At 43.4% G+C, this 27,193-nt stretch overlaps 1 protein-coding gene across 1 annotated transcript; it reads right to left on the reverse strand.

Annotated features, from left to right (window-relative positions):
- Positions 1-26,225, reverse strand: aco1 (aconitase 1, soluble). Its single transcript, XM_083640324.1, has 21 exons — positions 26,155-26,225; positions 24,128-24,308; positions 23,137-23,305; positions 20,017-20,154; positions 18,669-18,738; positions 18,382-18,565; positions 17,540-17,679; positions 16,153-16,324; positions 15,826-15,926; positions 15,004-15,120; positions 13,712-13,871; positions 12,629-12,764; positions 11,800-11,884; positions 10,919-11,075; positions 10,490-10,614; positions 10,016-10,120; positions 8,722-8,864; positions 5,319-5,466; positions 3,114-3,236; positions 1,172-1,357; positions 1-191 (listed from the first exon to the last, which is right to left on the reverse strand). The coding sequence occupies exons 2-21, from the start codon at positions 24,228-24,230 to the stop codon at positions 75-77; spliced, it is 2,679 nt and encodes an 892-aa protein (XP_083496450.1). The 5' UTR covers positions 24,231-24,308; positions 26,155-26,225; the 3' UTR covers positions 1-74.
- Between the last annotated feature and the right edge of the window lie 968 nt (positions 26,226-27,193).

Here is a 27,193-nt window from a genome sequence, read left to right on the forward strand (position 1 = left end):
CGGTAAATGAAAATGAAAAACTGTCTCTCTGTGGACAGAAGATGTGCGTGATCAGCATATATATATATTCTTTTCTACTTTTCGGACATCTTGCGGATCATGTAGTTGAGGATGCCGCCGTGGTGGAAATAAGCCAGTTCCACGTCCGTGTCGAATCTCATCCGCACTTGGAACGTTTTGCCTGTGTCGAGCTGCGAAAGGACGGAAATAGGTAGCTGTAAGTCTCACAGCAAAAGCAATATTTTCCTAAAACCTAATGTTTTTTTTTTTCATTTTTTCCCCGCTTTAGACCAGTATGTTGTTCTCCACTGATATAAAGCAAAAAGGTAACAGAAATCAGCATTCTGTTATAGTATTCCATAAAACATTCAGTGTTTCACCCAGCGTGGCAAAACATGAGAAACAGCATTACGACGAGGGCTGGGCAATATGTTGATAATATCGATATTGTGATATGAGACTAAATATCGTCTTAGATGTTGGATATGGGAATATGCCGATATGGCATACGTCTTGTCTTTTCCTGGTTTTAAAGGCCGCATTACAGTAAAGTGATGTCAGTTTCTGAACTTAAGCAGACTGTTCTAGCTGTTCTATTATTTGCCTTTACCCACTTAGTCATTATATCCACATTACTGATGATTTTATTGATCAAAAAATATCATTGTGTAAATATTTTGTGAAAGCACCAGTAGTCATCCCTATAATATTGTCGCAATATCGATAGCAAGGTATTTGGTCAAGAATATTGGGATATTTGATTTTGTCCATATCACCCAGACCATCATGGGACACTAAAACTGTCCATTGAAACCCAGGCTAATGCCATTCTTTATTGGTTGGGTAGCAGGATTTTATTCAATTTGACTCTTCCTTACTCCGACTATGACCTTATTTCGGTTAAGGTCATCAGAAAATGCTGTTTACATGCCAGTGTCTTAATCAGAGTATTGCCTTAGTCGGGTTAAAATCTAATTATTGCCGTCCATGTAAACATACTCAATGATGACAGAAACTCTGGGATACATTAACACTTTATATGAAAACTGAGTGTCTGACCTTTGCACTCCTTCATTATGGTTGCTTGTAATTTTTTCTTCTGAACTAGGAATTGAAGCCAAATGCCCTGTAATAGTGTCATAACAGTCTCAGTGTATAAAGTGGGGCGTACCTTCACGTCGACTAGCAACCTGGGTGTTAGCTGCTCGGGGATGGTCACGGTGTAGCGCTCTCGGCCGGTCAGGCCCAGGCTGTCGGCGGTGTCTCCGGGCAGATACTCCAGAGGGATCACCCCCATGCCCACCAGGTTACTGCGGTGGATCCGCTCGTAGCTCTCCGCTAGCACTGCCTTAATGCCCTGGGAGGAAACATGAAATAAACATGTAAAAACATACAAAGATGAAGACACAGCAGGCATCGGAGGAGAATGACTTGGAGGAGGATGACTTGGAGGAGAATGTCTTGGAGGAGAATGACTTGGAGGATGCTTCCCACAAGGAAGCGAACAGTAGTTCTAAGGCCAACAGGAAGAATTACTCACACTAACAATACTACATGCTTCACATTCGACATTCATGAGTTTACAGTAAAGTTTTAAACAATGTATTTGACAATATAATATGTTGAGGTTTCAAAATGATACACATAGCAGCTTTAACTACTAGGGGTGTCACGGTACATGTATTCGTCCCGTGAGTTTACGGTACGACCCTCACGGTACCTCGTTTCACGGTACATGAAACGACACGACGAATACGTCAAATCCAGAAGCACCTAAACGCTGTTTGAACGGCATTGAATTGAATTGAATTAAACGTCACAGAAGAAGACACACCAAAACAACACAAGGGCCATAGAAATCCGCGTTCACAGAATGGGACGTTTTGTGGCGATAAGCTGTTTTGCAAATTCTGTCAACATCAAGCCAACGAGGTAAGCTTGCCAATGTAACGTTACGTAGCCGCGACAAAGTCCTTTATAGTTGCGCGTTGCGGCTAAACGTTACATAACACTGACAAAGCTGTTAACTTGTAAACAAGCAACATACATCGTGTGGGATGAGTGATGCGGTCAAGCAGACATCTGCGGATGCAGACAGGCAAGCTGCGGTGAGGAAGAGGCGATGACTCCTTGTCATGTTCCAATAATCCATTAGATGACCGAACGTAATCATATTATGCTAAACAAAACTCACATCCAATAACGTTAAGGCGCTGACAGGGTTCTTTCCCGTACTTACTGGGAAAGTGAAACCCACCCCGTTGTCTGTCAGACAGTGGGGGTATCTTTCAACAGGGTTTAGAAGTTTTTCTTCTTCTGCCGTTTTATTCTTCTTCTGAACATGTAGGTATTTTGACGTTGACTAAAGAAACACTGCCGCCTAGTGGCCGCTTTTAGATAGGATTCCAAATTAGTGCTTACATCAAACGCAAATGCTACATAAAACAAATACAACAGGGGGAGGGGTTGGTGGGAGTATTAGGCTACTCCACACATGCGCTCTGTTTACAAACTTGTGTACAATAAAGATTTAAAGTGGGGGGAAATGCCTTTGCCCTGTCAAACAGCTGGAATACAGACATCTGAGAGGGAGGCGCACCCCACACTTTGAAAATCACTGCTCTAGAGTAAAACCTTTTTGTGTGGATTGCCTAGATCTTATTAAATAGTGGACATTTATTCATTCCCACATATTAGACACTATTTCTGATGGTAAAAATAGCGTAAAAAGCAGAATTCAGACATATTCAAAGGGAAAAAAACAGAATTTGGGATTTGTTGCTTTTTTTCCCCGTTTTCGTACCGTGCCGTATTCGTACCGAACCGTGACCCCAAAACCGAGGTACGTACCGAACCGTGACTTTTGTGTACCGTGACACCCCTATTAACTACACATCAACTATGACAAATTTTGCATTGCCTTACAAGTTCCTACTGACTAACTGCAATCTATAATGACCACAATTCTGTAGTCGGATTTAGATAGCGGGTAGCAGCGTAATAATATTTCATTTTCATTTCATAACATTTACACATACTTATTTTTGTTTTAAAGACTATTAAGGGATGCATTCTTCTCCATGAGGGTGATAGTAGGGAAAGGTGAGTCTCACCAGTAAAAATGGGCCTTTTGCCGCCCAGTCTCTGGAGCTGCCAGAGCCGTACTCCTTCCCCGCCAAAACCATCAGAGGCTGACCGGCCTGCTGGTACCTCTCAGCCGCATCGAACACATCCAGCTGCACGAGGAGAGGAAAACAAGGGTTAAGCAAGCGTCTATACAGTATATTACTACCTGAGGTGGTGTTCTGTTGAAGCTTAACCAGAGGCATAAGCTAGTTCAGTCTATATACAGTATATTACTACCTGAGGTGGTGTTCTGTTGAAGCTTAACCAGAGGCCTCAGCTAGTTTAGTCCATATACAGTATATTACTACCTGAGGTGGTGTTCTCTTGAAGCTTAACCAGAGGCCTCAGCTAGTTTAGTCTATATACAGTATATTACTACCTGAGGTGGTGTTCTGTTGAAGCTTAACCAGAGGCATAAGCTAGTTTAGTCTATATACAGTATATTACTACCTGAGGTGGTGTTCTGTTGAAGCTTAACCAGAGGCATAAGCTAGTTTAGTCTATATACAGTATATTACTACCTGAGGTGGTGTTCTGTTGAAGCTTAACCAGACGCCTCAGCTAGTTTAGTCTATATACAGTATATTACTACCTGAGGTGGTGTTCTGTTGAAGCTTAACCAGAGGCCTCAGCTAGTTCAGTCTATATACAGTATATTACTACCTGAGGTGGTGTTCTCTTCAAGCTTAACCAGAGGCCTCAGCTAGTTCAGTCTATATACAGTATATTTATTACTACCTGAGGTGGTGTTCTCTTGAAGCTTAACCAGATGCCTAAGCTAGTTTAGTCTATATATTTATATTACTACCTGAGGTGGTGTTCTCTTGAAGCTTAACCAGAGGCCTCAGCTAGTTTAGTCTATATACAGTATATTACTACCTGATGTGGTGTTCTCTTGAAGCTTAACCAGAGGCATAAGCTAGTTTAGTCTATATACAGTATATTACTACCTGAGGTGGTGTTCTGTTGAAGCTTAACCAGAGGCATAAGCTAGTTTAGTCTATATACAGTATATTACTACCTGAGGTGGTGTTCTGTTGAAGCTTAACCAGAGGCATAAGCTAGTTTAGTCTATATACAGTATATTACTACCTGAGGTGGTGTTCTCTTGAAGCTTAACCAGAGGCCTCAGCTAGTTTAGTCTATATACAGTATATTACTACCTGAGGTGGTGTTCTCTTGAAGCTTAACCAGAGGCCTCAGCTAGTTTAGTCTATATATATATATATTACTACCTGAGGTGGTGTTCTCTTGAAGCTTAACCAGAGGCCTCAGCTAGTTTAGTCTATATACAGTATATTACTACCTGAGGTGGTGTTCTCTTGAAGCTTAACCAGAGGCCTCAGCTAGTTTAGTCTATATACAGTATATTACTACCTGAGGTGGTGTTCTCTTGAAGCTTAACCAGAGGCATAAGCTAGTTTAGTCTATATATATATATTACTACCTGAGGTGGTGTTCTCTTGAAGCTTAACCAGAGGCATAAGCTAGTTTAGTCTATATACAGTATATTACTACCTGAGGTGGTGTTCTCTTGAAGCTTAACCAGAGGCATAAGCTAGTTTAGTCTATATATATATATTACTACCTGAGGTGGTGTTCTCTTGAAGCTTAACCAGAGGCCTAAGCTAGTTTAGTCTATATATATATTACTACCTGAGGTGGTGTTCTCTTGAAGCTTAACCAGAGGCCTAAGCTAGTTTAGTCAATATACAGTATATTACTACCTGAGGTGGTGTTCTCTTGAAGCTTAACCAGAGGCATAAGCTAGTTTAGTCTATATATATATTACTACCTGAGGTGGTGTTCTCTTGAAGCTTAACCAGAGGCCTCAGCTAGTTTAGTCTATATATATATATTACTACCTGAGGTGGTGTTATCTTGAAGCTTAACCAGAGGCCTCAGCTAGTTTAGTCTATATATTACTACCTGAGGTGGTGTTATCTTGAAGCTTAACCAGAGGCCTCAGCTACTTTAGTCTACTTCATTCACACATTCAAACATTTGAACGTTGTTTGATCAATCTTTTGTAAAAAAAAAAATCACATTTGTTTCCTTGCACTTTATTGTGAAAACAAGACAAAAGTAAGATGCAAAAGCATTCTGTTGAGATCCAAAAGTGATTTTTTTTGTCAAACGGCATCTGCATAACTATGATTATATCAAGTGTCAGAAAGGCGATGGGCACTCACTGTTTCGCCGGTGGGCAGGTGAAGGGTCTGCGGCGCTTGCTTGTTGAGGAACTTGTTGAAGAGGCGAATGTTGGCGAAAGTGCCCCTCGCCATGACTGCATCGTTACCCCGACGGGAGCCGTACGAGTTGAAGTCACGTGCGCACAAGCTGTCTCCACACACACACACACACACACACACACACACACACACACACACACACACACACACGCGCAAAAATTGCATACTAAAGTCAATGTCATGCTTTATTTAAATGGTAAATGGTAAATGGTAAATGGCCTGCATTTATATAGCGCTTTTATCCAAAGCGCTTTACAATCAGTAGGTACCGTAAATTCCGGACTATAAGGCGCACCGGTCTATAAGCCGCACCTTCAAAGGTGACTATTTTTTTCTTATATAAGCCGCACCGGTCTATAAGCCGCGGGTGTTTTGATGTTTAATTACCATATGTAAGGCTTCGTGCACAGAGGGGATTGTCCGGAAAGAGATGGCTGTTTGGGGAAGCTCCCATTTATTAACATTTCAACAAAAGAAAAGTCAGGTCACTAATCCCCAGACAAAATCACACATTGTGGTATTTTTTGTTTTTTTTACAGTGCACACAGTGTCCGCGGTGTGGTGAAAAGAGGGCAAGAGAGGAAATTAAAACAGAAGTGGATTTATAGTTAGAAAGAGTGCTAAAGAAGAGAGAATTCCGTTTTTTATTTTTTTATTTTAGTTACTCACAGTACTATTGACCAGTCCAACTCAAAAGATATTCGGCAGTTTCACTTTGAGCTCTTGTTCCGCCGCTGTCCATCAATGGTTATGACGAGTCTCGCTGGGTACAGTACGCCAAAGCGATATCCATTGACTTTAACCTTTTCGATGATGCTGTTGTATGTTGCGCGTTTCTGTTGCACCAACGCGGAGAGGTCCTGCCGGACGAAAAAGCGCGTACCCTCCCAGGTGAGGGGCTTCTTCCCCGCAGCCTGGAGGATGAGTTGACGGTCGGGCCAGCGGAGTTGGCAGATGAAGATGGCCCTCGGTGGCAGGCCGGGGTCTGGACGTGGCCGAGGCGCCCGGTGTGCCCTGTCCACCTCTGGTGGTTTCTCGCCTTCCTTCAGGTCCAGGATGTAACACAGGATTTTGCCACGAAAGCGTCCATGTCACCAATCTCAGCTCCCTCTTTTACATTGATCAGGCGAATGTTATTTCTTTTACTCCTGCTGATTAAGTCATCAACCTGCGTGTGCAGGGGTTCGATTTGTTTTTGCATTTTATCCACTTTCGGACTCACTGTGTTGTTTTTGTCCTCCAGTGCGCTGATGCGCTTTTCCGCATTAGAAACTCTGTTCGCTTATTTTCTTTAGTGAGTGAGTGGATGGACTTCTGCACGTTTTCAAACTTGTTTTCAAGCTGCTCAAACCTCTGAGCGATGTCGGACTTAATCGATAGTGTTTCACGGAGTAAAAGTTTAGCCCAAGCCGTGTATCTCCAGCCTCCAGCAGGTGAGTCATTTCCTCATTCATGGCGGTGATTTGCTTCGTCTTTTTCTTTCTGCTTACCTGTGTTGTGTTATGTTATGTTATGTTATGTTGTTAAAAGAGGGCAAGAGAGGAAATTAAAACAGAAGTGGATTTATAGTTAGAAAGAGTGCTAAAAAAGAGAGATTTTTTTTTTTTTTGGAAAAAATCCATAGATAAGCCGCACCGTTATATAAGCCGCAGGGGGCAAAAAAGGCCAAAAAACGGGAAAAAAGCCGCGGCTTATAGTCCGGAATTTACGGTAGTCTACATTCACCCATTCATACACCGATGGCGGCAGGCTGCCACGCAAGGTGCCTACACACCATCGGGAGCAAGGAGGGTTAGGTGTCTTGCCCAAGGACACAACGACAGCAGCTGGGAGGGTGCGGGGATCGAACCGCCAACCCTTGCGTCATTGGCCGACCCGCTCTACCTCCTATTTACGTAGTTTTATATGTATAGGTATTTACTGTTGTGATTATGCACCTCCTGTACTTGCACTGACCTGTAATGGAGCCCTCTAGCCTAAGAGTGTCACACATGCATAGTGCATACTGTACAACAGGGTGACAAAATATCTCGTCATATCTTGTCATGTGTACTGATATCAGGACAGAGGTGAAAGGTCAATGAGAGGAGTGAGTTGCTGTGAAATAACATCACTGTAGACGTGACTCTTGGATAATCAGCTGCAGGGTACAGAGTCCTGTACACTATGCATCACATCACATGATGTAGGTTAAAGGTCAAGCTACATTCCAGTTGACAGAGTTTACATCCTTCCAAGAGACTGAGGCTATGTCCACTACAAATAATGCAAACAGTTCTAGCTGGGGAAAATGCAGATTCTAGCGAGGAATTGTCTCTACAAAGGGCCAATTATTACTAAACAACTACTGTATCCACCTTATTTTTGAATGCCCCACTGTAAAAAATAATTGTGGGTACAAGGTCCGGTTTAACGTGACTTATTGTTGCAGCTTGCCATTTCCTTTGTTATACCCGGCTGCAGACCCGAATTATAAACCGGAAACTGGAGTACGTTATAAAAGTTATAAATATAGTCACGTTATAAACAACTAACCAACGCTGGGGGTCCGTATGGAAACAGTGTTACTCGAAATGGTTAAAAGTTAAATCAATTTGGTCATTCAGTGGCGTTTTACTGCCATGTAAAGTAACTATTACGCTAGCCGCTAGCATTAGCCACAGTAGCCGACTACCCACAATGCATTACGTTATCCCGTCACCCTCTGCTGTAAAATCCTTGTAGTCGTTTTTTTAAAAGGGTGTTTTAAAAAAGGAGTTAAAATTAAAACAGTGTAAAAATTACACCGGAAGCGGAAGAAGCACCCATCAGGCATCATGGCAGCTAGAAATAAGGTGGATAAGGACCATATTGTGAGAATTCAGTATTATTATACACTTTTTATTTTTTTGCTCAAGGCTTACTAGTTTAAATGTTTGAGCAGCTAGATTTGCCGTTATTGCATTTTCAAAACTACATCCACGTTTAGACAGGTACTCTCCATCTCCTCTCCCAAGTTGATGTATAAGGACCTGATCCTGACTGGTGGCCATCACCATAAATGCTCAAATTCCTCTGATAAGCCAAGTTGGCAGCTTTTAAATTAGCACGCCGTCTAGAAAGCCTCTACTAGGTAGGGTTGGATCATTTGCGAGATGGTGCAGTCTGTTTTTTTAATCACATACATTCAAGAAATACTCAATTAATTACACTGTTTGGCTGCCAAAACAACATGCAGGACAATACTGTTATCCTGAGACACAGGGCAGCATGTTTTAAAATAAACAAATGATGAAAGATTAGAAATAGGACTTCTTTAAAAGTAGTAATCCATGACATGCTCATGTAAATAAATGCAGCTCACCCTCTGTTGGTCAGGTAGGACGCTGCAGAGCTCTTTCGGGCGATGTTCCCGGCGGGAGAGATGTGGTCTGTGGTGACCGAGTCGCCCAGGTTCAGCAGCACGTAGGCATCCTTTATGGACTCGGGTGGCTGCAGCGTCATAGTCTGGACAAAGAGAAGACGATGTAAAATGGACTGCATTTATATAGCGCTTTTATTACCAAAGCGCTTTACAATGTGCCTACATTCACCCATGTCAGATATGGTGTCAGATATAAGCAGGGCCTCACGCTAGCGCTAGTGTTAGACCCATAGATGGGGCCAATTTTGTCCTTTATTAAAAATGCTCCAGTCATCAAACTCTGGTATCATGGATATAATGCACTCTGATTGATTACATATTTATTGTAAAACTGATCAGTGCTGCTAACACACCTTAAAGGGATAGTTCAGTTTGTTTGAAGTGGGGTCCTATGAGGTACTCTCATACAGTCAGTGCACTGGGTAAAGCACTGTGGACCCATAGCGCACCGAGATAGAACTACACTCCAGCTGCAACAGGCACAGAGAGCTGTCTGCTGAATGTGAAGGGGGCCATGAGCAAAAACGTAAAAAACAAGAGAAAAAATACATGAAATGCTTCCATACTGCTCACCTGGCGTAATGCAAGTCTCCACAAGCCCTGAGATGCCAAGTTGACTTGAAAAGATGTAATTTACACCCTGTTTTTAGCTGAAATCGTCACTGTAGCAAGGTTGTACCCTAGTTGTTGTACTTTCAGCTGCTAGCTCGTGATGATTTAAGCTAAAAACAGGGTGTACATGATATCTTTTCAAGTCAACGTGGCATCTCAGGGCTTGAGGAGACTTGGATTACGTCATGTGAGCAGTATGGATGCATTGGAAGCATTTTTTCTGTTGTCTTTTACGTTTTTGCTCATGGCCCCCTTCACATTCAGACAGCTCTCTGTGCCTGCCGCAGCTGGAGTGCAGTTCTATCTCGGTGCGCGATGCATCCAGAGTGCTTTACCCAGTGCACTGACTGTATGAGAGTACCTCATAGGACCCCACTTCAAACAAACTGAACTATCCCTTTAACTTGAACTGATTGTAATGACACATTTTTGATGATCATCAGCTGATGTAGTAAACAAAGGAGACGCTCGCAACGATTAAAATATTCCGATAGTGAGAAAAGCAAACAAACAAACAAAAAACATGCAAAGGCACGGGGTTAAGCCAAAGAATGTAGCTTACTACTTTGATTAATAAAACTAAAAGACTTGATATACGTTGACTTGGGTTGTGTATATTTACCAGGCCATGGAAGAAGGGTGGAGACTTGATATAAGTTGACTCGGGGTCCCACGTATACAGCTTGTCAGAGGGAGCGACGAGGGAGTTCCAGCGCTCATTCACTTTCTGCAAGAGCCCAACACATTCAAACATCATTAACGTCAGTCACACATCTGCTTCAAATAGAACCACTGCTGCAATCACTGGAACGCTTGCATGAGAATGAAAAGATTCTCAAAGCGGTTTAAGGTTTATGGAAATTTTCACAATATCTTCTCACCACACAATTTGAACAAATTTAATTCATGCTATGACACATGTGTAAAGACACTGATGAGACAGACTGAGGTAAGACCTGCCACAACCCAGAAGTAGTTATGGAAATGATGGAAGCACTGGTAACCGCCGCATTTCTGCTCCTGTGTGACTATGGGAAAGATCTTCCTTTGAGAAATCATCTACCAATGCCTGATGCCGACAGACTAGAAACGTTACCTCAATCTTCTCATAGACTTCTTTGAACATTGTTGGAATGACAAACTCTCTCTCCACAGCCTGGATCTCCTCCCGCGTGGGCCAGATATCCCTCAGGAAAATCTCTTTCCCTTCAGAGTTCATGGCTGGAAGACAGAGGAGAGAACAATAAGCCCACACACCAATACACTCAATCAATGAAATACATCAATATAGCCGCAACCGCCTGATGCCTGCAAAAGCCATGTGTAAATTGATTAATGTGGTACTCTACAGTTATAATATTATTTCTGAAGCTTTCAATATGGCTTAGCACCTGTGACCTACCACATGTCCATTTGTTTTGTTTCCCAACTGTAAAGATACGACATATCGGCACAACGTACCGGTTATTGGGCATCTTCAGTCCAAAAACTGGATCAACCTCTAATAAGAAATATGTCCACTCACCAATGGGCTCAGTCTCAAAGTCGATCCTTATGGTGCCTGCGATGGCATAAGCGATGACCAGAGGCGGTGAAGCCAGGTAGTTGGCTCTGGTGTTGGGGTGGACTCGCCCTTCAAAGTTTCTGTTCCCCGACAGGATGCCCGCAGCCACCAAATCTCCCTGAAACAAGGGTCAAGGTTAGGACCATCTGTGTGACTTTTCTTTCTTCTTTTTTTACCCTTCTGCTGCTTCGTTAAATTGTATAATGAGAAAGAATACTGGATTAGATAGGACAACTAAAGACCCCAACATGAGTCTGAACTGGTTATCAGACAGTTTGGACTTTCTTGGTGCTATCAAGATTGGTTAACCTTGCAAACTTCTACATTCAATTTTATGTTTTAGGCAAAGCTGATGCCCTTATGCAGTGGTTTACAACGTGTGCAACAGAAAATTACAAGCGACCAAAATGAACGCGTCAGTAGTCAGTTAGTTATGGGCAAGCCTCACTGTAGGCGATGAATTTTGTCGTGAAGTCAGATAGCTGTGTCTTAATAGCCTGTGTAGAGCCCGCTATAAACACTTTCCTTAGACAGCCAAAGCTACTTCCTGGTAAGGAGAAAGTGGGTGAAAGCCGCTAGACGCATTGCTCAATCAATGCCATCTTGTTTAACAAACGCACTTGCAAAGGGTCCATTGGTCGCTTGGTGGATTGCATTAGGTGGGGCTTGCCCGTTCGTGTCCTTAGAATATTCCTGTGACCGTTGCACACTTGCACACAATAGAAGTTAGGAAAAGAAATAGAATAAGAAGTAAAGAGACAGACTGAAGGCATTTTAAAAAGAGAGGTTGAGATCATTCAGTAAGGAAACGTAACAGCCTTTTGAACGTAAAGCATTGGTACCTGGGTAATGGCCTCCACCACTGGCTCTGGGAGCGGCCCACTGTTGCCTATACACGTCATGCAGCCATAGCCAACAACCTCAAAACTAACAGGAAAGACAAAATGGTCGTTTACAGGCAATGTGGATTCACTGGTTGTTTGTAACGTGTAACTTAATTTGAAAAGGAGCTTCAATATAACTTCAGTTGACTGTGTCAAGATGGGATAAGCGCAGTAGCCTACGTGTTGTGTGTGGTTCAGTCCAGAGTAAGGTGAGGCGACTGGATGAATACATTGGAAATTCCCTTGAAAATGTATTTAACTTTTATCTTTGGTAATTACAAATGTAGCCGAGGGCAAGACACTCAAATGGAGGAAGCAGTGAGCACAGACATTTCAATTCAAGTCATCACACCTACTGTACACTGTGCAAAATGTGTTGAGCGAAGATACTGGTATCAAATGAAACGACCTAAGGCATCCATTGCTACCATCCATGTCATGCTAGCTTGTCAGGAAGGGGGCTAAATAACACTCAAAATAGGCCAAATTTTGGCAAAAGTTAGGCAACATTTTGGCGAGGGAAAAACTGACATGACCATTTTTCAAAGGGGTCCCTTGACCTCTCACCTCAACATATCTGAATGAGAATGGGTTCTATGGTACCTCACGAGTCTCCTCTTTACAGACATACCCACTTTTATGCGCATTAATTTTTATGTATTTAATTTATAACCGATGTGAGAAGCAGCTGGTATTTCCACATTATCTAATCTGGCCCCCATTCAAAAAAGTTTGAACACCGCTGCTGTAGCCCAACCCAAGTCCCGAGGGGATTCGAGCAGCTTACCCGAGCCGAGAGAGGTAGTCCATAACGCCACTCTCCTTCAGGTAGTAGGTGACCACTCCGCTGCCGGGCGACAAGCTGGTCTTTATGTACGGCTTCACACTCAAGCCACACTCGATTGCCTTTTTCGCAAGGAGCCCTGGAAAGAAGAGTGTGCGTCTTCAATAACTGTGTCAAGGAACTGAGGAATAATTATCAGACTTTCCACAACTTCATCAGAGCGCTTCCATATTCATTTTTTTCTCTTCTTGGTTTGTCAATGTTGTTTTACTTGATGGGGTGAACAGTTGGTTTTCACGAAGGTCAGCCCGACATAGAGGGGTTGTTCCATGACCAGAAGGAAACCTTGGATTATGTATTAACTCAAAAAGTAGGAATCAGGAGTATAGCATAGAGCAGTGATTCCCAACCATCCCAACCTGAGGGCTGTGGCCCTCCGGTGAGCCGCAGAGGTATTGCAAGTGGGCCGCCAAATCATTACACTGTAAATTTGTATTTATTTATTTTACATTAAACAAATAAAACAAAAATGCTGATGGACAGCTCTTTACTGCAACACTGACTGTGGAAAATAAAAAGTGCTCTGAGAACACATTATTTGGCCTCCGTATTTTTTAAGGGGTTTTAGAGGCGGGCCGCAAAAAGTTGTAAGATTTTCTAGTGAGCTCTGAGTTGGAAAAGGTTGGAAACCGTTGATTATAAAGCGTATACAAATATGGAGGACCTAGCCACCACGGGTTTCCCACAGAGCCATTGGTCCATGATCGGCAAGCTGCGCAATCACTGGACAGGCAACCTGTCACTCACGCTCCAAAACATAGCCTGCTTTATCGTCAATTTGACTCTAAATGGGACCATAATTGACTAAATGAACATCGTGCTGTATTGAAGACTTGAAACTAGCGATTGAGACCATAAACTCATTAGGACAGTGTTTACTGGGGTCAGGTGAGCAATAGGCTAAATTTCCCATTGACTTTCATACAATCGGACTTCTTTTTGGAGTCAGTGGACTCGGCCCCTGCTGGCCATTAGAAAGAACGCGGGTTAAGGTACTTCCGCATTTCAGAAGTGTACACTACACACCGGCTCCGAGCATGACGGACGGGTTGCTGGTGTTGGTGCAGCTGGTGATGGCGGCGATGACGACCGAGCCGTGTGAGAGGGAGTACTCTGTCTCGTTGTACTGGAAGGGCACCGACACACTGTGGCGCTCAGGGGCCACCTGGAAACCCTTGAAGCCTTGCTGGAAATGACACGTACGGGAAAAAAGTCAGATATTCAGGAGAGAGACGACCGAGCCGCTCAAGAGAACACGGTTAGTTTGTATAAGGGTTTTTCTCTATCAATATCACAATGTAAATAAAGAAAAAACATCGCATGGATGCATAACTGGGACGTATCCTCAGTGATGTACTGTACCCTGGGGTCATAGGATGTTTCGGGTCTCGCAACAACATACACCCTCACCCAGGTGACCCAGCCGGGGCTGGCCAAGCCCCAACTTACGTCCCAGTGGCTACCCACGGTCAGCCCTCCAGGAAGGGTCTGGTCACGCGGTCAGGGCCACTCAATCCGCTGCTCTGGAACTACTATGCCGGGAGCGGGGGGGGCTCTGGTACGTAGAGGGACCGGGCTCTGTGGGTTGCCACCCGGCCGGGCTCCTCCTTCGTCTCACCAGGTCTAGGACCTGTGCGCTGCACCAGACTCCCCCGCTCCAAACATCTCATTCCGAGGTGATGGTATCTTAGTGGACACCATGCAGTACCAGTACTTGGTGGCACTGCAGTCTCCACTTGCGGCTTGAATGGCCCTCCTAAAAGGCCTCTCGTGGGTTGTTGGGCTTCTTCCTCACGGAAGACGCAGGCTGGGGAGCTAACCCATACTGCTACCCGGGTGCCGTCCCTGTTCCGGCTGTCAACTGACTCTCCAGTAGTCACTAGTCTTTCCTGGTTGTCACATAGTCTATTCCTATGAGTCACTGGCTAAGCCAGGCTAACTAATAAAGAAAAAACATCGCATGGATGCATAACTGGGACGTATCCTCAGTGATGTGTAGTTCATGTATGCAAAAATCATGTTAAATAATCAAATTAATGTTCATCTTATTGAACCAAATGGTAATGTTAGGTTACGTGTGATGTCAAACAAAACAGAAATATTCACATAATATTCCTACCATATCTTATGTTATCAGAGGTTTTAAGTAAAAATGTGCTTGTCATCATCACTTTAGACAGCAGAAATGTGTGTCACGATATTAAAATATCTTCATATGATCACAATATGATCCCATTGAAAGATGATAAACGATAATATTGAATTATTGTCCAGCCCTATTTTGAAGCAGGGTAAACATGAAAGAATCTTGCAGCTACCTTTGCGCCGAGGCAAGATTCAAAGTCGGTTTTCATGTCAGAAACGGCAATTCTGTCCTGGGGCCTTTTGGGACCGCTGCAGCAAGGAACGACCGTACACAGATCAAGCTCTACAACCTGGGAGAGAGAGACAGAGGCACACATTCTAATATTATCAGTTGTGTTACGTTTGAAACACCCTTATCTGCTCCATCCTTATTTATATTCAATTTTCTTATGTTGTATCCTATTACATTTTGCTGCTGCAAAAACAAACCCAAATTCCCCTCAGGTTATAGGATATAGCCTGTTTGGAAACTTTACTCACTGTATGTATATATAAAAAAAAAAAAGTCAGATGTTCAATACTGTCAATTGAAGTAAGATATGTATATAATAAATAAATATTATAATAAATAAATAAATAAATAAATAAATAAATAAATAAATAAATAAGTTAGAAATCAGTTAAAAGGTGATTGGAATTCCACACTGTCACTTGAAACTCAATGAAAACAATGTAAAAGAAAAGTAAAATCATACAGCTTTGTTTTTCATTATTATTAAAAACTATATACCATTGTTCTTATTTTGTCATGTTTTTACCTGGACTACAGTCTAGTCTAGACTTCTTGAAGGAGGAGAATTTGAGGGCAAAGTCTGCCAGCGAGTGGCGCTGTTGTGCCATTTTAGTCTACAAATCTATAATTCACAGGAATGTTTCTATTTTAACATTTGAAAGAGAAGTATTGATGACACCTTCAACTTTGTTTATGGGTTAACTAATCCTATCAGGATGTGCAAAAAACAACAACAACAACTCAAAGTCATGTCAAGACTGACCTGTGTGAAATCAGGATCCTGGGGGACATCGTTATAGTCTCTATACATGGCCACTGCCTTCAGGTACTTGGTAATGTAGGCCAGTTTTTCTGCATCTCGCCCTGAATAAAGAGAATGGGGGGGGGGGGGGGGGGGGGGGGAGTAAAAACAGAATCACTTGTAGACACTTAAACAGAGAGTTCACATCTTTATGAAAAATCAGATGGGCTTCAGATGGGCTGTGGAGAAAAACAGCGGGGCACCATATAATGCAATGCAATGCCTGCAATTCTTGCTGCATTCCTGTAACATATTTTCATATTTTCTATTTGACAGCTGGTCACTCACCGGTCTGCTCCAGGTACTGAACGCTGACGTCGTCCACAGGGAAGAAAGCCGCGGTGGCTCCGTACTCGGGACACATGTTGGCAATGGTGGCACGGTCGGCGATGGACAGCTGAGCCACGCCCGGGCCGAAAAACTCCACGAACTTCCCCACGACCCCCACCTCCCGAAGGTGCTAAGAGCCAGAGAGGGACAGCAAGAGCCTCAAACAAATACCTCTCTTGGACACTGGACAGTACAGCAGAACAAGACACTTGTCCACAAAATGTATGTAAAGATTTTGTGTTGGACTCTTATGGGGGTTTGTGAGGGCTCATACCAATATGTTTGGGCTGAAACCACTGATAGGGTATCTCCATCATAGTAGAAGCAATCTGGGCACCCAGAGTCTATCAGTCTGAAGACTAATAAGACTCTGGGACAGAGAGGGCTGATATTTCAGGGTTTCTCGTGTAGAGCGAACGTCCGTGCCAAGACTTCCACTTCCGACACTGCGACACGGTCCTTGTTTACAGTCCGAATCTGTCCGACTGACGCGACAATAGAGTTGAGTTGATAGATCGATACTTTTTGCAGGTGTTTTACGTCCAGGCAGGATGTTGGCTAATGTCTATATACAGATAAGAGCATATGAGACCCAAGACTTCCGCTTCTGTCGTTGGACATCCACTCTACACCTGAAACCCAGAGTCTTAGGCCATGTTCACATTACAGGCAAATCCGATTTGCTGCTAAACTCATTAATCATCATTATCTTGATTGGTTTCCCAAATCTGATTTGGGAGTGTGTCCGCACTGCCACAAATCTGATTTTCAAGTCGGATCTGTGTGTCCAGACTTAAACAGCCTATCTGCATGGGTTGCTATGGTAACGACGTGGGCATCACAAAATATGTACGTTGGTGACGTGGTTTTCCTGCGCAGAAGCATTTGAGGACGAGTTGCGAGTGACGTTCAAATCAGATTTGGTGGATCTGCGCGTCCGCACTGAAGACACATCAGTCAAAAGCACATTTAAAGCAGATTCCAAAACTATCTCCATTATGTGGTTTGGGACAAGTGACACAAATCAGACTTGGAGCGTCCAGACTCATAAAATCAATCTGGATAAAGTCATTAATAGGTCACTAAAGTTCACAAATCAGATTTGGCCTCCTAGTCTGAACATGGCTTTAGTCGTCACACTCTGGCTGCCCAGATTGCTTGTCGACAAAATTATGTAAAATTTTGTTAGACTCATATGAGGTTTTTGAGGGCCCATACCAATATGTTTGGACTGAAACTGCCTTTCTGTCAACTTTACCTTTTTGTCTTTAAGTGTGACTGTGACCATGTGCATGCCAAAAAAAAAATCACAATAAATCCATTTTAAAAAATGTATTCAAATGACCTTAGTCACAGTGAGGACGATGTCTGTGGAGGTGATGAACTTGTTGGGGGTTCCATAAAGCTTGTATCCAAGCACCTCGGGCAGCACCATGCTGATTGGCTGGCCCAGCATGACGGCCTCAGCCTCGATCCCGCCCACGCCTGGAGGTTTACAGGACAACATGTTTCACAGTCAGCACACACACACACACACACACAGCGCTGAAACGACACGAAGCAAGCTGCCACAGTCTAGGACAGGAGGAGGCCACACGGAACTGGGACGGAGACACGGACTGATACTGGACATGTGAACGTTAGATATGGATTTGACAGATATGGATTTGACAGAGAATAACATGGCTGGATAGCTACCTAGTCTTGTTCTTAAACATACTGTCAATTATATTTATGGTTTGTCAACCGTAGGCAATGTTATTGACTTTGAAACTTGCTAGCATAATGTTAGCTTTCGTAGCTGAGCCAAAGGGTTGTTTGAGCTGAGTGGACTAGACCAGTGGTCCCCAACCACCGGGCCGCGGACCGGTACCGGGCTGCAACACATTTGGTACCGGGCCGCGAGCCCGATTTTGATTGCAAAATGCATGAACATATAAATCAATGGTCTTAAAAAAAAACATTTGGCAAGTGACCATGGTATAAATTGGATAATCAACTTGTAGGTGTGCATCAAACGGTTTTAAAGAGGTTCACATCAGGCGGTTCTTCAACCCCATGTCCTGCCTTAAAACTGTTTAAGACACACCTACTCGTGGATTATAGTCCATGATATACAGTAGGTCCAGTTAACCTGAGCTGCAGCATGCTGGCTGATCTTTCACAGGAGCAGAGAAGCTGCCTTACCCCAGCCCAGGACCCCCAGGCCGTCGATCATGGTGGTGTGGGAGTCTGTGCCCACCAGGCTGTCGGGGTAGTAGAACCCGTCGTGGCGGAACACCACCCGGGCCAGGTACTCCAGGTTCACCTGGTGAACGATCCCGGAGCCGGGGGGAATAATCCGCATGTTCTTGAAGGCTTTAGAGCCCCACTAGGAAAGAGACCGAGACAATATATTTAAAGGCTATGGCCAAATAAACAACGGTTTAGACATGAAGACCTCACGTGGGTTCGTTGAGATAAAACTTTGATACCTTTAAGAACTGAAATCTCTCTCTGTTTCGGTCAAATTCCAGGTCCTGGTTTTTTTGCACGCTGTCGGACCTTAGGGGAAATGATCAAATGTTTTTATATTGCAATGAAATAAGATGGACTGCATTAGATTGTGATTAAAGCCTCTGGCAACCCAGTCTCAAATATATATATATAAGTATGAGTAAAAAAAAAACGATTATAAAACAGAGCTCAAAAACAGCCAATCTGGCTGCTCCAATGATTTTGTCAGGACTGTGGGGGCGTGGTCACATCACATTCTATCTACCTGTTCACGCCCAGTGTTCTGAGCAACATCATGCAAACAATATGAACAGTATGATGCACCATGGACATATAACACCCCCCTCTCTAGGCTACAGTGAAGATTTGATAGAGATAGCCTAGAGAGAGGGGGTGTTGTCCTGAGATATCTCCGCCCATTCTACCTCTACAAAAAAATGCAAAATGATTTTTTCTTTAGATTATAAAAATGTTTTAAACTGTCTTGATTAAAGCAGCTACGAGCAAGATTTTCGATTGTTATTAAACAGTCTAAATTTAATATCGATGCCTCACATCTTACCTCTAATATTAGACGAGACCAACGCAGAGTAGTCTCGCTTGAACGCCGAGTGAATCGGCCAGTGTTGTCTTGATGATTAGTCTGTCTGCGGCCGGGGCAGATCAGGAAGTGAAATGAAACGGTTTGCGGCAGCCACTTCGGCCATAACCACAAAATTACAAAATTACTTTAAAACAAACTGTGAGAATATAACGAGAGATGTTCGCGAGAGTAGCAAGCCCCTGGATGTAGCGAGCAAGGCGTTCTCCTTGTTTATGGCATGTTGCTAGGGAGAGCGAAACGGTTGAAGGCAGGCAGCTGCCGTAAACCGTTTCGTTTCACTTTCTGGTCTATCCGCCCACGGAAGACAGACACAGACTCTATAATCATCAAGAGAGCAATCTCCGATTCACACGGCTTTGGTCTCACAGCTACTATTACAGGTAAGATGTGATGCATCAATATTACATTTAGACTGTTTAATAGCAATCGAAAATCTTGCTCGTAGCTGCTTTAACATGATCTAATTTTATAGCTGCATCCAAATGAAACTTAATTAAATTAAGACCTCTCATCTGAATCCCTTTTAAGGCCTTAAATTGAGATCTTTTCCTTCAAGACCTTTACTGACTTTGTCAAAAAGGGACCTGCAGATAGATACTGTAGCCTGTTTATTCACTGGTGTGAGCCATAGCAAAATGAGGTGATCATCATCATCATCATCATCATCATCTGTGTCTTAGTGGGGCCATGGTGGAAACAGAGTTTGATGGACCTGGTCTTACTTCCTGTTAAAGTCCACCTGGATGGAGTGATCGATGACGAGGTCGGCCGGGCACACGGGGTTAATCTTCTCTGGGTCACCGCCTAGTTTCATCACAGCATCACGCATGGCGGCAAAGTCCACCACAGCAGGAACACCGCTGCATGGGCCGTTTATAACAAACAACATGATGACTGATGATGTCATAGACATTGTGACATCATCAGTGGGACACAACTTTAAACAGACAGCAGACAGACAGACACTTGCTCACTTTTATATAAATAAAAAAGGAAGGATGTGATGATTGGCAGGGTTCCTACACACTTTCCATTTTAAAACTCCATATTTTTCCAGGCAGACCCTATGTTCTTGACTGGATGTGACTTTGGTGCAGACCCTATGTTCTTAACTGGATGTGTCTTTGGTGCAGACCCTATGTTCTTGACTGGATGTCACTTTGGTGCAGACCCTATGTTCTTGACTGGATGTGACTTTGGTGCAGACCCTATGTTCTTGACTGGATGTGTCTTTGGTGCAGACCCTATGTTCTTGACTGGATGTGACTTTGGTGCAGACCCTATGTTCTTGACTGGATGTGACTTTGGTGCAGACCCTATGTTCTTGACTGGATGTGACTTTGGTGCAGGCCCTATGTTCTTGACTGGATGTGACTTTGGTGCAGACTAGGGATGCACCGATCGATCGGCACGTGACCGGAAATGGCCGATTTTCACGTGATCGGCCTCGATCGGTGATCTGTTCCGGTCACTCTAAATAGCCGATTCTGTGAGCCGATTTTCACATGACGTGCGCGCACCCCAAAGCACCGAGACAGGCACCCAGCCACCACACCACACACGCCAGCATACCTTCCTCGTTGTGGATTTTTTTCACCGTCAGTGAAGTAGACAAAGCTCGCAGTTTGTCACACATGCAAGTCGAAAATAAGCCGTGGAGACAGAGATGCGGCCGAGTCCCGCTCGGCTGGAGTCCAGTCTGAGCGGCTCGCTTCACCTCACTGGCCCCTCTCTCTCTGCTCTCTCTCCCCGGGAAGCGGTGCTCCAGCAACCCGCCACCGCGCACAGCCGGCTTGGCGAGGTGAACGCGAGCATTGTGTCCAGTATGATAACCATTCCCCGACCTGCTTTTCCATTCCACATCAGCGCTGCTGCCTCAGCCTGTCAAGTCATGTTGCAACGTGGTGGATACAGGAGAGACTATTTGTTTCGTATTGCAAATAGAACGACATGAGAACGACGGACATAATAATAAAAATGCATCGGACTCACAAGTGTGCAACGTTTTCTGTGCGTGACGATATTTTTTCGGATGGCAGATAAAAATACGCATACCAAACTTCAGACTGTGTGTAAACTCCGCCTGATATTCAGACTGAAGATCGTTACTGTAACTCATAAACTAATTTCCCCTCTACTCAAGAGGACTGGTCTGGAGCCAGTCTATAAACTCCTTGTCCATGGATCATTTTGATGTTCTGTTGCACCTGTTTTCTTTTGGAAAAGTAAATGCATGATAGCTGTGGGATATAGGCTATTGGATTTAATTTAATTTTTGTATTCATTGTATTTGCACAAAAAAGCTCTGTCCAGTAGCCTAACCTGGAACACTTTTATTTTGAGTGTTTGAGTGAGAAGGTCCTACTTCATGCAAATGATAAGAATTGTTTATTTGTTTATTTGGATCCCCATTAGATGTAAGAATTGTTCTATGAATCTTCATTTTTAAACAAAGTTACAAAAACGTTTGTGTAAGCTGTCAATTGTTGTTTTTAGAAAACAAAATCGGAATCGGCAAAAATCGGTATCGGCAAGTCAGACTATTCAAAAATCGGAAATCGGAATCGGCCAAGAAAATGGCAATCGGTGCATCCCTAGTGCAGACCCTATGTTCTTAACTGGATGTGACTTTGGTGCAGACCCTATGTTCTTAACTGGATGTGTCTTTGGTGCAGACCCTATGTTCTTGACTGGATGTCACTTTGGTGCAGACCCTATGTTCTTGACTGGATGTGATTTTGGTGCAGACCCTATGTTCTTGACTGGATGTCACTTTGGTGCAGACCCTATGTTCTTGACTGGATGTGTCTTTGGTGCAGACCCTATGTTCTTGACTGGATGTCACTTTGGTGCAGACCCTATGTTCTTGACTGGATGTGTCTTTGGTGCAGACCCTATGTTCTTGACTGGATGTGTCTTTGGTGCAGACCCTATGTTCTTGACTGGATGTCACTTTGGTGCAGACCCTATGTTCTTGACTGGATGTCACTTTGGTGCAGTGTTTGATATAACGCATGCTGACAGTGACTTGGTCATAAGAGCATCCCTCTATCTCAGAGGTGTCTAAATCTTTTTGAATGGGCACCAGACTAGATCATGTGTGGGGGGGGGGGTACATGGAGGCTAGCTGCTTATGGGTTATACTGTATAAAAAAATCACATACAATACAATTTTACCCTAAGGATTTTGTTTACCATCTTTAAACATTAGTTTCGCCTGCATTGTTCCTACTTGGTGCTTGTCTGCGTTCCAGACCAGCATAGGAACCCTGTTTATTGTAAACAGGTTGGTATGATCAGCTGCCTTTATCTGTTCCATGGAGAATAAGTAACTGCTTATATCAGATTACATCCACACATAGAAGCACTGCTTATACAACATGATTTGTTATAAAGTGGCAGTCACAAAATAAGGGTTAGCTTAGCTATATGCCTGCCTGTAATATATCACCATACATCACTTCACTTCTTCTACTACGGTGTTGGATGAGTTTAATATGTGAATATCTAGAAAGGAGCTAAATCCAATCAATTATTATCAATTTACTAACTAATAGATGAAGTAGAAGCTGCAAGCTGCATACGAGAAGCAGATAATGGAAGTTAGACGTAAAGATTCATAAAGTTAAAATCGATTTTTCACAATAATACAACTTTGAATGAATGGTTGAGAAAACCAGAGATTCTCCGAGTACATTTTTTTTTTCATGATGACATCGCGCCACGGCAGACATTCGAATATTTGTGGAAAACCTCAATATGATATTTGAATGTGAAAAAATGATATTCGGTACAGCCATACTTTCACACTCTGGTAGACAGGAACAATGTTGTAGACATACGTGAAGTCCTGGAGGATGACGCGGGCGGGTCTGAACGGGACCTCCACTGCTTGCTTCTGGGTCTGCTTCCAGTTCAGGATGCTCTCCACGTCCGACTGCTTCACCAGGAACTCATCACAGTTCCTCACAGCCGACTCCAGGAGCACCCGGATGGAGAACGGCAGACGGTCTGTGGAGGACACGGCTATTAGGCTGCTGTCAATCACACAAATATGTCTGAGATCTAGATTAATCAGTTAACTGCTTCCAAACACACTCTGACATGTTACCAATACTAGCTTATTCCGCGCCCCCCGCCCCCCATTCCCCCCCCAATTGTACTTGGCCAATTCCCCCTGCTGTCCCAGTCAGAAGTTGCATTAGACTTTCCCGTAGACTGTCATTTTGACACACAGGGTCGGAAAAATTGCGTCATTTCTATTATTATGTTAAAATGACAGACAGCCTTCAGATTTTTCTGTCATCGTAAAAAAAAAAAGACAGAAAATATTCGATTAACATGACCACTGGACTCAAGTCATTCCTCCACCCCCTTTGCCGATCTGGGGAGAGTTGTAGACTATCACATGCTTCCTCCGATACATGTGCAGGTACCAGCCGCTTCTTTTCACCTGAAAGCGAGGGGTTTCACCCCTATCACACTATTCCCCCCAGGCCCCCACTTCCCCTCCCCCGAACAGACTAACCAGAGGGGGCACTGGTGCAGCGACCAGGACTCATACCCTTAATCCAGCTTCCCACCCACAGACACAGCCAATTGTGCCTGTAGTACGCCCGACCAAGCCGGAGGTGACACGGGGGCTCGAACCTGCAACCGTGGTGTTGGTAGGCAGGAAATCTACCGCTGCACTAGACGCCCCACTTGTAAGTTTCATATCTATACATTTGATAAAAAAATAAACTGCTGGTTACCATATCTATACATTTGATAAAAAAATAAACTGCTGGTTACCATATCTATACATTTGATAAAAAATAAACTGCTGGTTACCATATCTGGGATCTCCAAGTTTTGAAAGATTGTAGAAGCGCTGGTCTGGCTCCTTGGGGTCCAGCGGCTCGACTAAATGTTGGAAAGGGTTAGTCCCAGACATTCTCCTCCGCTCTTCAGTAGGCTGGCTGGGAACAAACCTTAAGGTTCAGTAGACTTCCAAAATGCTGCAGGGAAGAATCTGAAAAGGCAGAGGTTTTCAACACAGCATGAAACGATGATGTGAGGTCAGTTCATCACTAACGTTAGTTGATCTGATGGAGAGAGAAAAAAAACATTGAAATATGGCTTTTTATTGGAGTTCATCAGTGGGAGGGTGCATCAGGTTGGGGAATACCAGCCAAAAGCTCAAGGGCAGCAACTGATTACATGCTGTATTTACAGAAAGGGCAATAAACAAAACCAACGAAGCAGTGATGATGAAAGATGATTTTAGTCAAACAATGTTATCACCATCTAACAGGTGCAACTTGATCATTTCTATTTGCTTTTTAGCATGTTGGTGCAGATGAAAGTAATATAACATTGCATTAATAGCATCTACAAGTGTACATTTCTGATTTTCTAACTAGCTGGCATGTTTCTTCCTCTCTTCCCACATTTCCCCCTTTTCCTCAATTTTCCCTCATCTCTTCTTAGAATCATATGGTTAATCACAAGGTAGTCTCTCAACGCCAGACCCATGAGAGTTCTTACGCTGATACACTACGTTACTGCATGCTGCAGAGCTCTCTCTGGGTCTGGGACACTTTCTCTCAGAGGGCTGGTTATGGGGGGGAACCGTTCACTTGGTCAGTCATATGCCAGTGATGGCGTCAGTCCTCTCCAATCAGTAACGACTTTACGATCAGACGACACGGGAGGCGCATCCCATTTTTCGAACCGCTCTCTCATCGCTGCTACGACCTGTCACTCATTCAATTTCAACCCGCCTTCAAAACCAGCAGTGGCTGTGAAGTGGCACAGACTCACTTATGTAGTATGCGATTCAACGTAATATTTGAGTCTGGGGAGAGACTAATCACAAGGCTACGTCTAAAGTGTGTGTGTGCCCCTTGACACTGAATGTGGAAATGGATAAGCCTAGGTTGCAGCCCATTCTGGGTGGTGGGGTGAAGGGTCACTAAACTCTTGGCCCAAGTTTCACAAACGTCCTTTGTTTGTTGCATAACTAAATCTCTATAAAGTTATATGATGAAACTTTCAATCAGTGACATGAACATTGTCCAGGTTAAATGAGCAAAGAGAATGTTCCTTGACAAGAGAGCCAGTGGAATGTGACGGCTGTCTGTGTCAGTGTGTGAAAGGTAAGCTGATAAGAAGAGCATTAGCATGGGGCCGGCCTCCACATCTGACTGGCCTCTTTAAGCACCACACAGTGCAAAGTCAAATGAGTGAGTATACTGTCACTGTGTGATGCAACATGGCAAGAGTCACCAGTACCCAATCACCTGACCTCAGAGAGGGGAACATTTGGCTAAAATGTAACAGTGTGGATATTTTTTTTATCCCCATTTTGGCTCCATAAAGTAATCTGTCATCGTAATTTCTTCAAGAGAAATGGCGAAGCCCCAGTGTGGTGCCCCCACCTCTATGCTAACCAACCTGTCCTACATGCAGTGCATGGTTCATTCATTGAGTCTCGCTTGCCAGACTCTCTCCCTGCAGCGAATTGGTCATAAGTATTCAATGTGTCCTCTTGCCAGTCAGCTATTTGGTCAAACATCAAGAACTATGGGCCTTAGCATGTGTTAGATGATAAAACAAAACGTAGTCTTTTTGACCATATGATTACTGTGAGCCGCAAGCATGTAATTACCGTATCAAGCTGCATCTTGTGTCGGCATATGACGTTAGCATAAACGTTGACGTATGTTTTAACCTGATCTCGCTAACGTTAGCTAACTGCTAAACTACTTTCTGCATGACAACTCCGGGTAATGCTAAAGCTACGTCAGGCTGTTTTCCAGTGCATTTCTTCAAATGAATTAACTTCGTTTTCAGCTGATAGAATAAAATGGACTTACTTCAGGAGGAGGCACCGTACAGTCAGTCAATACTGTCAGTGTCAGGTAGCGAACTATAATGCCAAGCTACTACAGTATGCAAAACAAGTCAGACCCGCTCTTCCGGGTTCAGGAAACATGGTGGATCCCACGTCTTTTCTGGGTAAGACCCGCCCTACTCTGCCTCTGATTGAGTGATGTGAGCTGATGATTGGTTAGGTTTTTAGGCATTTAAAATATCAGCACGCACGCACGCACGCACGCACCCATGTAATTACTTTTAGCAGTAACTCAGTAATATAACTTATTACTTAACTTTTAGCAGTAACTCAGTAATATAACGTATTACTTATAGGATTTCAGTAACATTATACCAGTTACTTTGTCAAGTAACTCAAGTTACAAATTGAGTTACATTTCCTTTTAAATCAAAGCACATATTTAAATAAAGATACAATAATTTCCTAATCAAACTGTCTGTTTTTATGCAAATAACCAATAGACCAAATCAGCGGGATGTTTACATTTACTTCCGGGTACCCCTGAGGTCCACACATTATAATGGCGGTGGACGGCACAAACTGACATGTTGAAGACAAAAACAGACAAAGACAAAAATGGTTCGTCCGTGTTGTGTTGTTGTTTAATATCATTCATAACAACACTTTCACTAACGTTAGTGGAGACCAGACTAGCTAATTTACCTGTTGGACCAGACTAGAGTAGACTTGAAGCTAAATTAAATTGACCTGGCGTCAGTAGCTCTGTCTGTACCAGGCTCTTTCTCGCCGAGAAGAGCCTGGTGACGCGAGGTTACTCTGTCTGTAACGTAAAAAAACAGCGAGTTTGACAGACAAACAAACTTTATTAGCTAGCTAACACTACATAAAACAAACACAGAAGAAAGGCTAGATACGTCGGACAAGCATGTTTACCAACCGTTTAACCATTTAAATTGAAAGTAGTCGGCCGAAAACAACGAGAGGGTTTGACAGCATTTATATGACAACACGCACATTTAAACCTGCCGCCTTTCCCAAGTGGTACCCGGAAGTAAATT

This window comes from Poromitra crassiceps (assembly GCF_964638095.1).
Source record: "Poromitra crassiceps genome assembly, chromosome: 7".
In the NCBI taxonomy this organism is placed as follows: domain Eukaryota; kingdom Metazoa; phylum Chordata; class Actinopteri; order Beryciformes; family Melamphaidae; genus Poromitra; species Poromitra crassiceps.

What these genes read in the sequence shown, in the direction of transcription:
- aco1 (XM_083640324.1), bottom strand. Translation starts at nt 24,230, where the DNA reads ATGTCTGGGACTAACCCTTTCCAACATTTAGTCGAGCCGCTGGACCCC. An exon ending in ACTTGGAGATCCCAGATATG is followed by an intron (nt 23,306 to 24,127) that starts GTAACCAGCAGT and finishes TGTCCTCCACAG; the next exon opens with ACCGTCTGCCGTTCTCCATC. An exon ending in ACCTGCCCACCGGCGAAACA is followed by an intron (nt 3,237 to 5,318) that starts GTGAGTGCCCAT and finishes CTCCTCGTGCAG; the next exon opens with CTGGATGTGTTCGATGCGGC.